The sequence below is a fragment of the Stegodyphus dumicola genome, chromosome X2, assembly GCF_044657685.1.
Source record: "Stegodyphus dumicola isolate Sdum_Otavi_A_Nest chromosome X2, ASM4465768v1".
NCBI lineage: Eukaryota > Metazoa > Arthropoda > Arachnida > Araneae > Eresidae > Stegodyphus > Stegodyphus dumicola.
The window spans coordinates 101607335-101620657 of NC_140781.1; the positions used below are offsets into that span (position 1 = coordinate 101607335).

The 13323-nt window shown below is 30.5% G+C and overlaps 1 protein-coding gene across 4 annotated transcripts in view; it reads left to right on the plus strand.

Moving 5' to 3' along the window:
* The window catches only part of LOC118182496 (uridine phosphorylase 1-like), a 77834-nt gene extending 72020 nt beyond the window's left edge, over window positions 1-5814 (plus strand). For all 4 annotated transcript variants that reach the window (XM_035351848.2, XM_035351851.2, XM_035351847.2 and 1 more), the window contains one exon: window positions 4807-5814. In XM_035351848.2, the coding sequence (XP_035207739.1) occupies window positions 4807-4949 (143 nt within the window). In that variant the 3' untranslated portion in view covers window positions 4950-5814. The remainder of the gene's footprint in view (window positions 1-4806) is intronic.
* The last annotated feature ends 7509 nt before the right edge of the window (window positions 5815-13323 follow it).

Genomic DNA, 13323 nt, shown 5'->3' on the forward strand with positions numbered 1-13323 from the left:
AAAAAGTAACAGAAACAAAAGTATCAGGACCTATGAATCTGGTTTCCTCATCATGCTGAGGAATGATCGCTAATATCTTTAATCATGAGTGTATCTGACAAACCCTAGGAGTTGCAGTTTGTCACTAGTATAAATACTCTCATCTATTTAAAAGACAGATTTTTTGTAAATTTCTATTTCATCCATGTCTTGTTCGCATTTATTTAATGAATATTTAAGGTATGCTGCGAATGATTGGATTAATTTATCAATTTTTCGGAGGTTGCTAGGTTAAGCAATTCCTTCTTTCCAAATACGCCGCGGTATCTGTCAGTCGTAAATCTGCAATGCGAGCTGCTTTCGTTTGCGCCCACTGCGGTACTTAACTGGAACGCGAGCTGAGCTTGTTGATGACCACCAAAAGGTTAATTACTGCAAAGCATATTGGGGTTATCTATCAAAAGAGGGATACCTTCTGTACAGGTCTATCTAAGGGAATATGTCTGTTCATGTTCTATACGGGAAACACCTCGAAAACACCCATGCAGCCGACCTATTCTAACAAACGCAAAATTTGTTAAGTACAGTCGTACTTAACAAATTTTGCGTTTGTTAGAATGGGTTGCATTTGATGATGTTGCAGTTGATCTTTGTGAGTATTTATGTTCTGATGATTTTTTCTGTCATGCAGCTCTGTATTCGGTGGAAAGCTGTTCTGCTAACTGAAACAAGAACTCTTTTCGTTGTATTTGTATTCCTGTCGTTTCTTTGTAAAGGATTCAAGCATTTATAGCAACCAAATCTAAAATATTGAAAAATATTTGGAGGGGCCATCTACGAGAACTGGCTTTTACTGTTTATTTTCCAGCCATTTGATCCGTCATATCAACTCCAAATTTTGTGCTGTTATAGAATTGAATAAATTCCAGTAAAATTTTTTATTACTTTTATCAATTTTCACAAATTTACGCTTAGAACTTAGAACAGCTACTCTTTTATTTGGTTTGCTTCTATATATTGTAAGAACACAATTCTCTGATTTATATAGCAGAGTAGAAAAACGAGGCATATTACCCTTCGTTTGTTTGGCTCATTTGGGTAGTTCTCATTTGTTTCCCCCAATTGTTCCAACTAGGGTTGTTTTTTCGGCCAATAATTTTGTTGCGAGTGACATGATAGTGAAAACGTTATGGGTCGTGATATTTCTTCCACAGCTTGTACATGGCTCGACAAATTTCAGATTACGTGTTTACTGAGATTCGAATAACAAGTACTACTTTAGCTTATTGAGAAACTGAAACTTATCAAGTATACGCCCAAATCGACAATTTATCACGTACTTGTAGGTTATGTGACGGTATTCGGAAAAAAACTGTTATTTCAATACAGAGCGAAACTGGTCATATAAGAAATTTATTCAATTCAATAATAAGAGTCACTTGATTATTTAAAATTTCCCAAGCAGTCAAAATGACTGCTTTGGGGTAATATAAGTATAACACACACACACACACACACACACACATATATATATATACCGGAAATGAAAGAAGGGGGTAACTACAATTATTAATAAACGCATTTATATGTTGTACAAAAAGTCAAAAAATTCTAAGAAATTGTGTCATTATGTATATAATTGTTTTTCTAATTGAAATTAAAAAGCAGTCAAAATGACTTCCTTGGGGAATCTAGTGTTAGACCCAGATCGAACTAATCAGTTTCAGCTGTCTTATCAATTCGGCCACTGTTAGTTGACTGTATTGTTGGAGAAAAGAACGTTTGAAATTTGAGCTTAACTTATTATTATTATTATTTCATCTATAATTTTATACTCAGGCACCAATGATTTTCTGTCCACGAATGTGCAGCTTCTTTTTGGGGGCTATCATTTCTGCTCCTTTAAAAGATGCTGCAAGAGTAATGTCAACTCATGGACCTTATAAGAAATAGACCAACCCAAATGGGTTTTCTCCCTTGTCTTAACGCGTTCCTGGCTGTCACCTTGATCACACCCGGAGGAGTAGGGACGACTTGCAGAAATTTAACAGTGGTTGCCTATTGCAGCGTGTATGATTGTCAAGAAAAGGCTGGTTGTAGCGCCTCATTTCACAAATTAGAATTTCTACGTATTTTTATTTTTGAAACTGAGATTTATTTTTAACAATTTAGCATATTTATCAAGCATAATTAGCGTTCCAAATAATTATAAAGCTATTGCGTGCTTTCAGGGCTGGATATTTTTTTAGCTTTTCTTATGCTGTAAGGAAATTTGTAACTACTTCTTTTAGAAAATAATATTTTAAATCTGAACTAATAGAAAATTTCAAACAAGCAATTTTCTCTTGCAGTTTTTATGCTTTTTATTGCTGTAAATAAGTAAAATATACTAAAATATTTTAAATCTAGATTCTAAATTGTGCTGCTTTTTTAAAATTATGGATGAGTATTATAGCACAATTTCTATAAAGGAATTTTATTTCAATTATATTTCATAATATATCATAATGATAAACACTTTTGACATCTTAATTTTTATACATTTAATTCTAATTTTAAAATTGTATTTAAAAGTAATAATTAATTCTGCTTGTATTTTATGGTGATTATTTATAAAATTTATTTTTAGTTAAGCATAGGATTTTTTTTTTACTGTTAGTTTAATTTATTAGCTCGAAGCGGCATTTTGCGCTGTTTCACTATAAATGTCCGTGTCTCCTTGCAAATTGTTGTTACCAAATATTATCACCCTGTATTATATTTAAAGAAATTAAATAATGAAGAATCTGCATGAATACATGTATGTTTCTCCTCCTGTGACAAAAACGAGTATCTAGAGCCATCAAATTTTGAATAATGTATTCCTCCACTCGAACATGGGCACTGGACGGCCGAATTTCTAATTTGTTTTAATGTATTTCATATTTTGTAAAACTTTAACGAATTTTTGATTAACAAACTCAACGAGTTCAAAGCGAGCAATTGTAACACTGTACAGAAAATAACATTTTCATCTCCAGTGCGGAAATTCTAAAGATATGCTGTTTTCAAATGTATGTAGTTTATGGGCAAAGAACATGATATTCAATAAATATAGGTAACACACAAAACGTTAAAAAAAGGTTCCTTTTGGGCGTAATATAAAATCTGAGTGCTTCTAGATTTTATTTTATCTTTTTTTTTCCTTCATTACACTCAGAAAAATTTATGCTCCGAATTTTATAAATTACTAAAATAAATAATTCACTTTAATGTTAATATTTTAATGATGATATAATCAAATAAATAATCGTTTTGTAATGTTATTATAGTTCTGAAAATCACTGCCTGAAAATGTTCATTAAAGTTTTTAAAAAAATTATCAGATCTTGTATAATTTTACCTTATTTATTTCAAAGCATTACGTACTATCTAATTTCTAAATCACGTAATCTTATTTAATTTTACTTTATTTTTACGCAAAATTAAGTTCATAAATTTTGAGCTTAGAGTTTTTACCGTTTTACCAAAGTAAAGATGTTTGTACAAGAATTACGCGTGAAAAAATTGTGCGAAATGCAGTAAAAACTGCTTTAATGAGATATATTAAATTCTATTTGAAAAAACTGTGACTTTCATTATCTCATCACTATACAACGTATCACATTTAATTATTACGCCATAGGTTTCAGTGTTAAAGTAAACCAGATCGTCCCTACTCTTTCTTGTGGACATGTTGGTGACGCGCGCCCCGCCTACTGGTCTTAGTCTATCTCTTATAAGGTCCGTGTGTCAACTACGATGACGCTTTTCAACAATTCACAAGGCTTCTTTCTTCTAGATGTGAAAAATGGGATAAAACTTTTATGAAATTACCAAGACGCCAAGTCGCCGCTTCAGCTTGCTGGAGGTTTCCCAAAAACTGCACATAAGGAATAATTAACTTGTATAAACTGCATCTAATGGCCTCGCTGCCGGGTGTTTTTCTAAAAACTGCATATAAGGAAAGGGTTTACTTCGTTTTTGTTCCATGAAATCCCAGGCTCTAAATAATTCTATTTCTTTTGCCTTTGCTTACATTTCTGTTTTATAAATTTAACAATTCAAAAGAAAATTAAAGTTTCGGTTCGAAATGAGCCATAAGAAACGACTCATCGCCTACACTGTCTCATAGTCTACATTTAAGAATGAGCATCTCTATGCCTTTCTCTATGAATGCATGTCTCTATGTCTGCATACTTTTATTATTTATTATTAAGAAAAAAGACTTATTTAACTAATCCACAATGCAGTCTTATTGCAACTGATTACCTTTTCATTGAAAGTAGAAAATCTTTTCCTTTGGTAGATGTTCAGATCCGAACACATTTTTTGATATCACCCACCACTGGCTGATCAAAGGCAATTGAACACTAGCAGTTCATACTGATGGTGTTTGAATGTGCTAGTAGAGTTAGGTCTCGTAGTTTTCTTCAGGAGCAGCATAAACACGAGATAATTTCTTTATAAATCCTTCAAAAAGAAAGCAATGCTAATCTATCGAGTGCTTTGTAATAATAAACAGACTAACTTGGCCTTCTTTCGATTTTATATATCTAGTTAAATGCTTGTCTCATAGTTATTCTCACGCTACTCATTTCGTTTCAGAATTTAGATTTTCTCTATTTCTGGTTTCTACCTTTCATATACTAATTACCCAGATACTATGTTTCCACAGCTTATTACTTCCTTTCTTTATCTTTTGTCTCCTTACTTTTTGCTGAACGACAGCTTGATTCATTCCCAAACTCAAATGCTTCCGTACTATTTATTGTACATATTACCTCATTAATTTTTATATGCTTACAGGTGGCGTGATCTGCGTTACGCTTTTGGACCGTTTGAAAGATGATCAAGTTACTGCTTCTTCAGAAACTCTAAAAGAATGGCAACTACGTGTTTTACATTTGGCAGCGTATTATGTGAAAGCAAAACTGACTGGCGAGATTTGAGAATCCCTGAGCATATTGCTTCTTACTCTGTACTTCAAGGGAATCCATTACAAAGTATTTAAAAGTTCAAAAACGTATTTATTGTTATGCTCTTTATATTCCACTGCATTCAACCAGAGAAAGTGATAGCATTTCTCAAAAATTGTCGTACTTATAAAGTAGTTACATTGTGAAATACCGCAAGTGAAGTGAAAGATAATGAATCAAAAGTTGCAGTAAATAGTGAATAAGTGAAACCTCAATAAGCTGCTGTGTTTATGTCTTTTGAAAAAAAAATATGCTTATACCATATAAATATGTTTTAAAAATGTATGAAATAATCTGATTATTTAAAATGAAAATATTTTAACAGTTTCATTAACTAAGTACTACATTGACAGCGCAAGCATATTGAACAGAAAAGGATTTCGTATTTTGAAAAAAAAAAAAAAAAAAAAAAAAAAAGATTAGGAATGTAATGGTAGGGGGAAAAAACCAAAAATTACCCGCTGTGGCTGTTATCAAGTAAAACGACAACGAACTTATCTACATATGACTACCAGTCCTTGTTTAATTTCCACATATTAATGAAAGCTATTATTACCATTAAAATTTTACAGAAATTGTATCTTCAGTCACCATAGCATGTGAAGACGGACTTTTCTATAATGCTTCAAAATATACTTCTAATAAACAAAATAAACAGTTCAAAGCAACGAGTTCAGACTTTTCCACATTTTTACTTATATTTTTCATTTAGTATGCTTATACTTGATTTGATCTGTATTTTGTACAAGTTTATTCTTTTTCCAAATAGTGTAAGAGTATTTTGCATGTATTTGCGTCTTGTTGGGTTCGTAATAAATTTGTATGGTTATTTTTGTAACACTGTTTTTAAATTTCATTTTTAAATTTTAAATTTTTTAATTTTTTCATTTTAAATTTTAAATAATTTTAAATTTTAAAATTTTTAAATTCATTTTTAAACACAATAAATGGCTGAATTTTAATATTTTTGTGAATCACATAAATGAAAATTGAAATATCATAATTTGTGACTGTCCTTTATGCACAATATATAAAACTTTCAATTATAATTTAAAGGGAATTACAGTATATCTTCTTATTTTTCTAAGTGAGAGAAGTTTGACAAATGAAATAAATCAAAGCTCTACTTTTCTTATAACAGAATTAGTATTAAGCACCTGAATATCATAAACGAAGAGGAATCTGATTTATAGCAAACTTGATACGCATGTGCAATCTGAAAATTACGAATTTCATTTATAATTAGAAGCACTGCTAGTCAAAATTTCCATGCGTACGATCCCGGTATTTTTAATAAAATCAATTTGTAAAGTGCGTTTTGAACTTTATGACCAACTCGGATAGGTTACTATTTAATGAACGATTTCGCCAATCCTTCCCATGCCATAGCGAGTTTTTAATAACCACGACTATGGAAAGAAAAGCCGTTAAACCAAACTTAGTCTTTATTATTGCAAAGATATTTCAGTTATTTCGTACAGGTTAAGCGTCTTTTTTTTCCTGCCGGCCCTTTTTGAGTGACTAAAATTCTGATATGTTCTTTTAAACTATGAGCTTGTACTGCACTGACAGTTTATACTATTGCCTTGAGAATTTAAGGCCAATGATACTAGAGTAAGTTTTCCATCAGACTCTTTTCATCTAGTATTTCACTTGTTAATTAGAAAGCATAACTTTCTTCTCTTGTATCAACAGAGGCCGTTTATGTAAAGAAACAAAATTTGTGTTGCCGTATGTCGTACAGAATGGCTCATGAACAAATAGTATCATAAAGTTAGGATTTTCGAAGTGTTTAATACTTTTTTAATTAAATGCTTGCATTTTAATCTGCTACTTTTAGCATTTCCTTCGTAGTTTGTATCATTATATTGTTTATATTAGAAAAAGAAAAATGCGTGATAAAATAATTCATTTTTGTCGCTCCCTCTTCTTTCTCGGTAGATTTACATATATCCCAAGTATTCAAGTTTTCCTTTTCCATAGTTTGGAATTTATCGTAAGAAAATTAATTTACATTATTTTTCTTTTCTGTGAAAAGCATAGTGTGGGCGATACTGATCTCAGTTTAAAGAATACCTTATGGTGTATTTGTAGATGCATGATATAAGAGGTTTAGAGAAAAAATATATTAGTTAAATACGTTTATAAACTACACGTACAAAATCTCGTCTATTATTTTCTGTCTGTACAATTGTAATATAGTTACACGCAATTACTTAATTTCATATAGATTAATAATTATAATTCAAATAGACATGTCTTCATTTCGTATATATTTCATTTTGATGACTGCCAACAAAACTTCCAGAAGTTAATAAAAATATGTCTCTCATCGTATGATGCTTAGCGAAAAACTAACTACTATTCCAGTGCGCTCAGGTTCGAACCCTAGACATGGCATGTAACTTCAATGTCTTTGCAGAATGGCGATACTTAAAAAGTCCTTTCAAAAGGAGGACTAAAAGCAGAGAAAGAGGAGTACGAGGCCTTTGGTTTCCACTCCTGAAGGGCGTTTGATCGAAAGTACAAAGAAACGGTAGATGAATCTCAGTTGCTTTTACCTAATCCAAAAAATCCAGTCTAAACCTATTAATAAAAATTTCTGAATCCTCAAATTAAAAATTGGAAATAAAAAAATTAGTTTTATTACTATTTATAGTTATTAGTTTTATTACTTGGAGTTTCGTATGCATATATTCGTAAATATATATATATATGATGTACCAGCTTTTGTCAGGAATAAATAAATTGTTGAAGAATCATAAATGTAGTCGTAGCTTAAATTATCAGACGATAAGTTTAAAAAACAGGATCCATTTATTATTGGTCAGGAGAAATAGCAGTTACAAAATCAGATATCCGGAGTAAATAAAAAAGAACTAATAATAATATTTTGTATGAAGTTTACTGCATCGTGACATTTAAGAAAAAGCCCGCGATATTCTTTTGCGAGTCCTTTTATAGCCTCTGGAAAGGCGGAGCTTCCAAGAAATGACGTCAGCCAATCCAGTTCGCTTTAAATATTTCCAGAACACTCTAAAACTGTACGTGTAGAAAAGGCGGGAAAAACAACGTGACTACGGGGCTGTGGATTTAATTCCACGTACTTTCAAATAAGAGAACGTCGCCATTAAAAATGAAAAAAAACATACAGTTAGAATTTTAAGTGTATTCTTGACTATGGAATTTTATTATTACAAATATATATACATATATAATTTGAAAACTATTCTACTTATCTCTAAATAAGATTTCGGTTGTTATGTTAAAATATGGGTTTTCGTTTATGTCAACTTTCCATTATTTACGATATTTTAAAATGCAATAATATTGGCTCAGTTAATAATAACAACATTTGTTCTTATGTTTATAACGTTATTCACATGTATACAATCTGATAAACTTCTGAGAAACTTTTCTAAGAAGAAGAGTTTTCGATTTTGATGTAATTTTGATTTATCTGATTTTTGCCTTATGCATAGTATTAACGTTTTGTTTTAAAATATGCTGACAAATGTTTAAAAAAAAATACGGAATTGGATATTTTAAATTACAGCTTCCATTGCATTGTTACTGTTTAAAATTTTTAAATGAAAACCATCTTCTTAAAAGTTCCTTTCGTTTTGGGAATGGCGAGTGCGTGCATGTATGCACATTTGGTAAAAATACGATGTGTATGTAAAAATAACGTATGTGTAAAAATCAGATACGTGTAATTACTGTATGTTTTATGTTTTTCTTTCTGCATTATGTTTATATTTGTCAACCTTATAATAGGGTTAAATTAATAACCTTATAAAAGCTTTATAAAAAGGTAATCGTCAACCTTAAAAAAAGGATTAAATCTTTCTTTACAAACGTATAGAGTAATAAGGCAAGACAAAAATAATTGCCTTAACATCGTTTCAATAAACTATGAATATGATATATTGGAACGTGTTTCTTTAATGTAAATAAAAAAAGGAAGCTATATATATATATATATAACATTATTAGATATTCTTTTCAGTATTGTTCTGTTATCGGGACCTTAAAAATACAATAATAAAATGTGTTTTAAATGTATTCATATTTATTTATTTATTTATTTATTTTTGTTATAAACTTAGAAAGCTTTACTTATTAATATTGTTATTTGTTAACAAGCAAAATTAGATATTTATATTACTTCTCATGCATGGATAACTTTATTTACTGTGACATCTAATGAAAAGTGCTTTCTTAAGCATGCAGAACATATTATTTCTATTACAAATAATTCTGAACTTCCTTTGAAACAAAATGTATATGTTTGGAGAATAATATAGTTGGAGATAAGTGTTCTAAAATAGTGATTTCAAACTTAAATTGCATGCGGTAAGAATGCACGAGCACCTGACGGGTCGAATGTATTAACTCAAAAAGTATAGTTGCTCTTCTGTTATCGGGACCGGAGTCAGAAATGTATATATGTATGCACGTGTATATCTATGTACGTGCGCATATGAATATACACACATACATACGTTACGTACATACACATGCATACATGAACACATACATGCATTACAAACATACATTTCTGAATCCGGTCCTGATAACAGAAGAGTAACAAAGTAAATTGTAGAGACATTAGGTTATTTCGAAGCGACTCGAACCACGGACTTCTCGAATACGCGTCGAGCGTGCTGACACTACACCACGAAGGCATGCTAAGAATACGGGAGAAGTACCTTATAAAATAAGTAAAAATTAAAGCCATAAATGGACTTTGGACGGATGGCGCTTATCGCTGCTAAGACTATAAATATAAGTTTAATTATTTTTATTTACGATTATCTCCTAGGAAGTGAACAGTAAAAACTATTTCAAATGGAATTCATTAACTGTTAATTCTTAATAAGACTGAGGTAAAACTACTAAAAGTATGTAATAAACCTAGAAGTTTAATTTGTAATGGCAATCATCAAAAACGTACAGTTTAGAAATAAAAATAGAAAAGTAAATACATAAAAAAAGTAAAAGATTGTTGATCTCCTGGAAGAAGGCTGACCTATCAAAGGGAGTTAATCTTGTTCCATAGAATCCGCAAGAAACACGATCATTCCCAAATTATTGCGGATTCAATGGAACAGGACAAATTCGCTTTGATAAATCTGCCGTCTTCCAGGGATAAATAAAATGTCTTTAGTTTTCTATGCATGTACTTTTCTGTTTTTATTTTTCAGCTGTACGTTTTTGATTATTTCCATTACAAATTAAACTTCTTCCAAGTTTATTACATATTTTACTAATTTTATCTCAGTCTTCTTTATTAATTATTAATAAAGTCTTATTAATAATTAATAAATTCCATTTGAAGTAGTTTTTACTATTCATTTCATAGGAGATAGTCATAAATAAAAAATTAATAATTATATATATAATCATTAATTTTTTATTCTAAAATTTATTTACTAAATTTTTAAAAACGATAATAGCAATGACGCAAAAGAAAAAATGAGTTTATCTTTATTTTAATTAAGAAATCTAAAAGTTGGTACCGGCAAGAAATTTCTGCTGGGTGTAATTCAAACGTATTGACAGCTAAATATGCAATTTTCTGACCAGCAGTCCTTTACGAAAACTTTCCACGTAGGAAAAAAATTAAGAATGCATAAGAGCAACTTATTACCATCCTGTTACTTTTTAAATTTTTTCTGTGACGCATACAGAAAAATTCATATATTTGTACGTAAAAAATTATAAACTTCTTTATTTCATAATAAAAATTTCAGCTACAGCAACTCATGACGTTGCGATTTTAATACGTTTATAACTTTGCAGAAATATTAATAGAAACTATCTTTATAACTAGTTGAAGACGCTCATCGGTCAGTCTGGTTCTTTTTTTAAACTTATAAATTTTCAACTGCGGAAAAGCAAAAAATTTGTTCCCATAATAAATGTATTCCCAAACAAAGCGATTATTCGTATTGCAAAAAATTCATAACTGAGCGATCTTTTGAGAATTGCGAAAAAATTTTTAATCAAAACTGCATCTTCTAATCATTTAATGAGATTTACATAACAGTATAAAACAATTAGCTCCATTTAGATTATCTGAGACATTAATCCTGTTCGGTTTTAATGGCAATAAAAATGGTGTAATATTGGAATCAAAATCATAAAAAACTTTTCCCATAATAATGCTAATTAACTTATGGGAAATGTATTCGAGGGCCGCATAAAATTACATCCGGGGACTCATGCAGCCCGAGGGCTGCGAGTTTGAAACCACTCCTCTAAAGTATTTGCATTATAGGAGATATAAAGAATAGATACTCTCTACATTAAAATACGTATTTGGTTATTTATTTAATAGCTTAACACGAATTTTTAAAAATAATGCATCATTTAAATAGTTAAGTAGTAAAATGTTTCATATAAATTGTGTGATCTTAACTCACATATTAATTGCACTAAAATATGGTTTTATTTGTATGTGTGGAGATCAGCATACGCACACACTCTCTCACTTAATGCCTTGTAGCGACATTTATCAAACAGGACAGTTATGACATATTCCTCGAAACTGCTCTTATACCTTGTTGACTCAATGCTACGTGGATTATCTGAAGGTAGTCAGGCTTATGACGGAATTGCACATAATTAGAAAGAATTAGTTCTTTAATACTCTGGAATTTCAGTTTAGTTTGATTGATGAGAGGTATTGGGTCACAGATCATACTGTTGAAAACGTTATCCATAAAATATCCAACTAACGTTTAGGATACGCCACAGCATATTATCCCATTCAGGGAAAAAAAAAAAAAAAAAAAAAGAAAAGAAAACCTCAGACCTTTGTTAGCCTTAAGAATTTAATTAATATTATCAACCTTTCTCTAGTTCTACACGTACGAACTAAATCATCTGTAGATGCTTACATTTTGAATTACGTTATGGACTGCAATAACATTAATTTTCTGAAAACAAATAAACTTGTATATTCTTTGAATCCTTTCTTGGTTGCTCAACTAGCTTTGTTACTTCCTATTACGTCCTGCTACATTTCTCTCAGTTTCGCATGCAAAATATCACAGTAAAGGCAATAAACTCATACAATGTGACAGTCTAAAGAATGCTTACATTCATACAGTCTCAATAATCCTCGTTTTTTTTTAATCTTTTGCAACCTGTAACAAGCCCCCTCGTAAGAGCTTTATTTTGTGAGAGATCCCTATAGTAGAAACCTTGCATAAAGTGAATGAGTGTCTTCTCTCATAGGTTTGTTATTACTGCCAACACAATAAAAAGTAGTTGGATGAAGCATACTATTTTGATAACAAACCTGTTTTTAAGAATTTATTTGAACCTCATTATGTGGTACAGTTAACAGTCAGGGATGTGTGTGTCAGTTGGCCAAGAAAATTAAAGCAGGCAGCGGGATGGAAATCGCAATTAAGCAAATCGTGAGCTATGCGTCCAAAAGAGTACATATTAACTCTCTGTTTACCTCACGATTTCCGCAAACCATCGAAGACGTAACGGGAATTTGCACGTTTTCTGCAAGCATCAATTCAAATTTTGCTTCATATATTTGCGCATCCGCCTCCTTCCAAATTTGGACATTGATAAAATTTTGCACCCATAACTAGACCCTTTAATTTTATGCTTTCCATTGAAGGCAATAATGGCTCATCGAGTTCTTTTTGAATAAAAAATTAATAGGAGATGAATTCCTTATTTGATTTTGTTCAACTTATTGATTTAAATCAGTTATGATTTTACTATTTTGTGTTGTTTTAGTTTATTGATCTAAATTATTTAGTGTTTTACAATTTTTTATAATTTTACCAATTAATTTACCATTACTAACGCAAATGGTTAAAATGCTTAGGAGAAAAAAAAATTTCTGCAAATGACATAAGCTACTTATTACTGTGATAACTCCAGTCAGATAATGACGACACTTCTCTTAGATCTGAAAGCGTACTTTCCTTTCTTTTTTTTAAAGTTCAATAAAATTAAGAAATACAGTACCCATCGTTTATTAAAATAATTTCCATTCCACACATATTTGTGTTTATTAAGCGGCTGAATGTTATGGACCGCGATTTGTGTATTGCAAATTCTGATATCAGTTTTAATATTTTGCAGTAAAATAATAACTAATCCAGTAAGAAATTATAAGATAATAATTAAGAATCTATGCTATAATTAAGCGTCTTACACGATTTTAAAATTGTATTTATTTTTCAAAAAATACTTTTATAATTACGTATTAAATGAAATTTTTAACTATTACAAACGATTATTCAGTGCATGTTTCGTACAGCTCTATCCGTGTTTGTTTCGTTGATCAACAGTTTTTCCATTTTATTCTTAA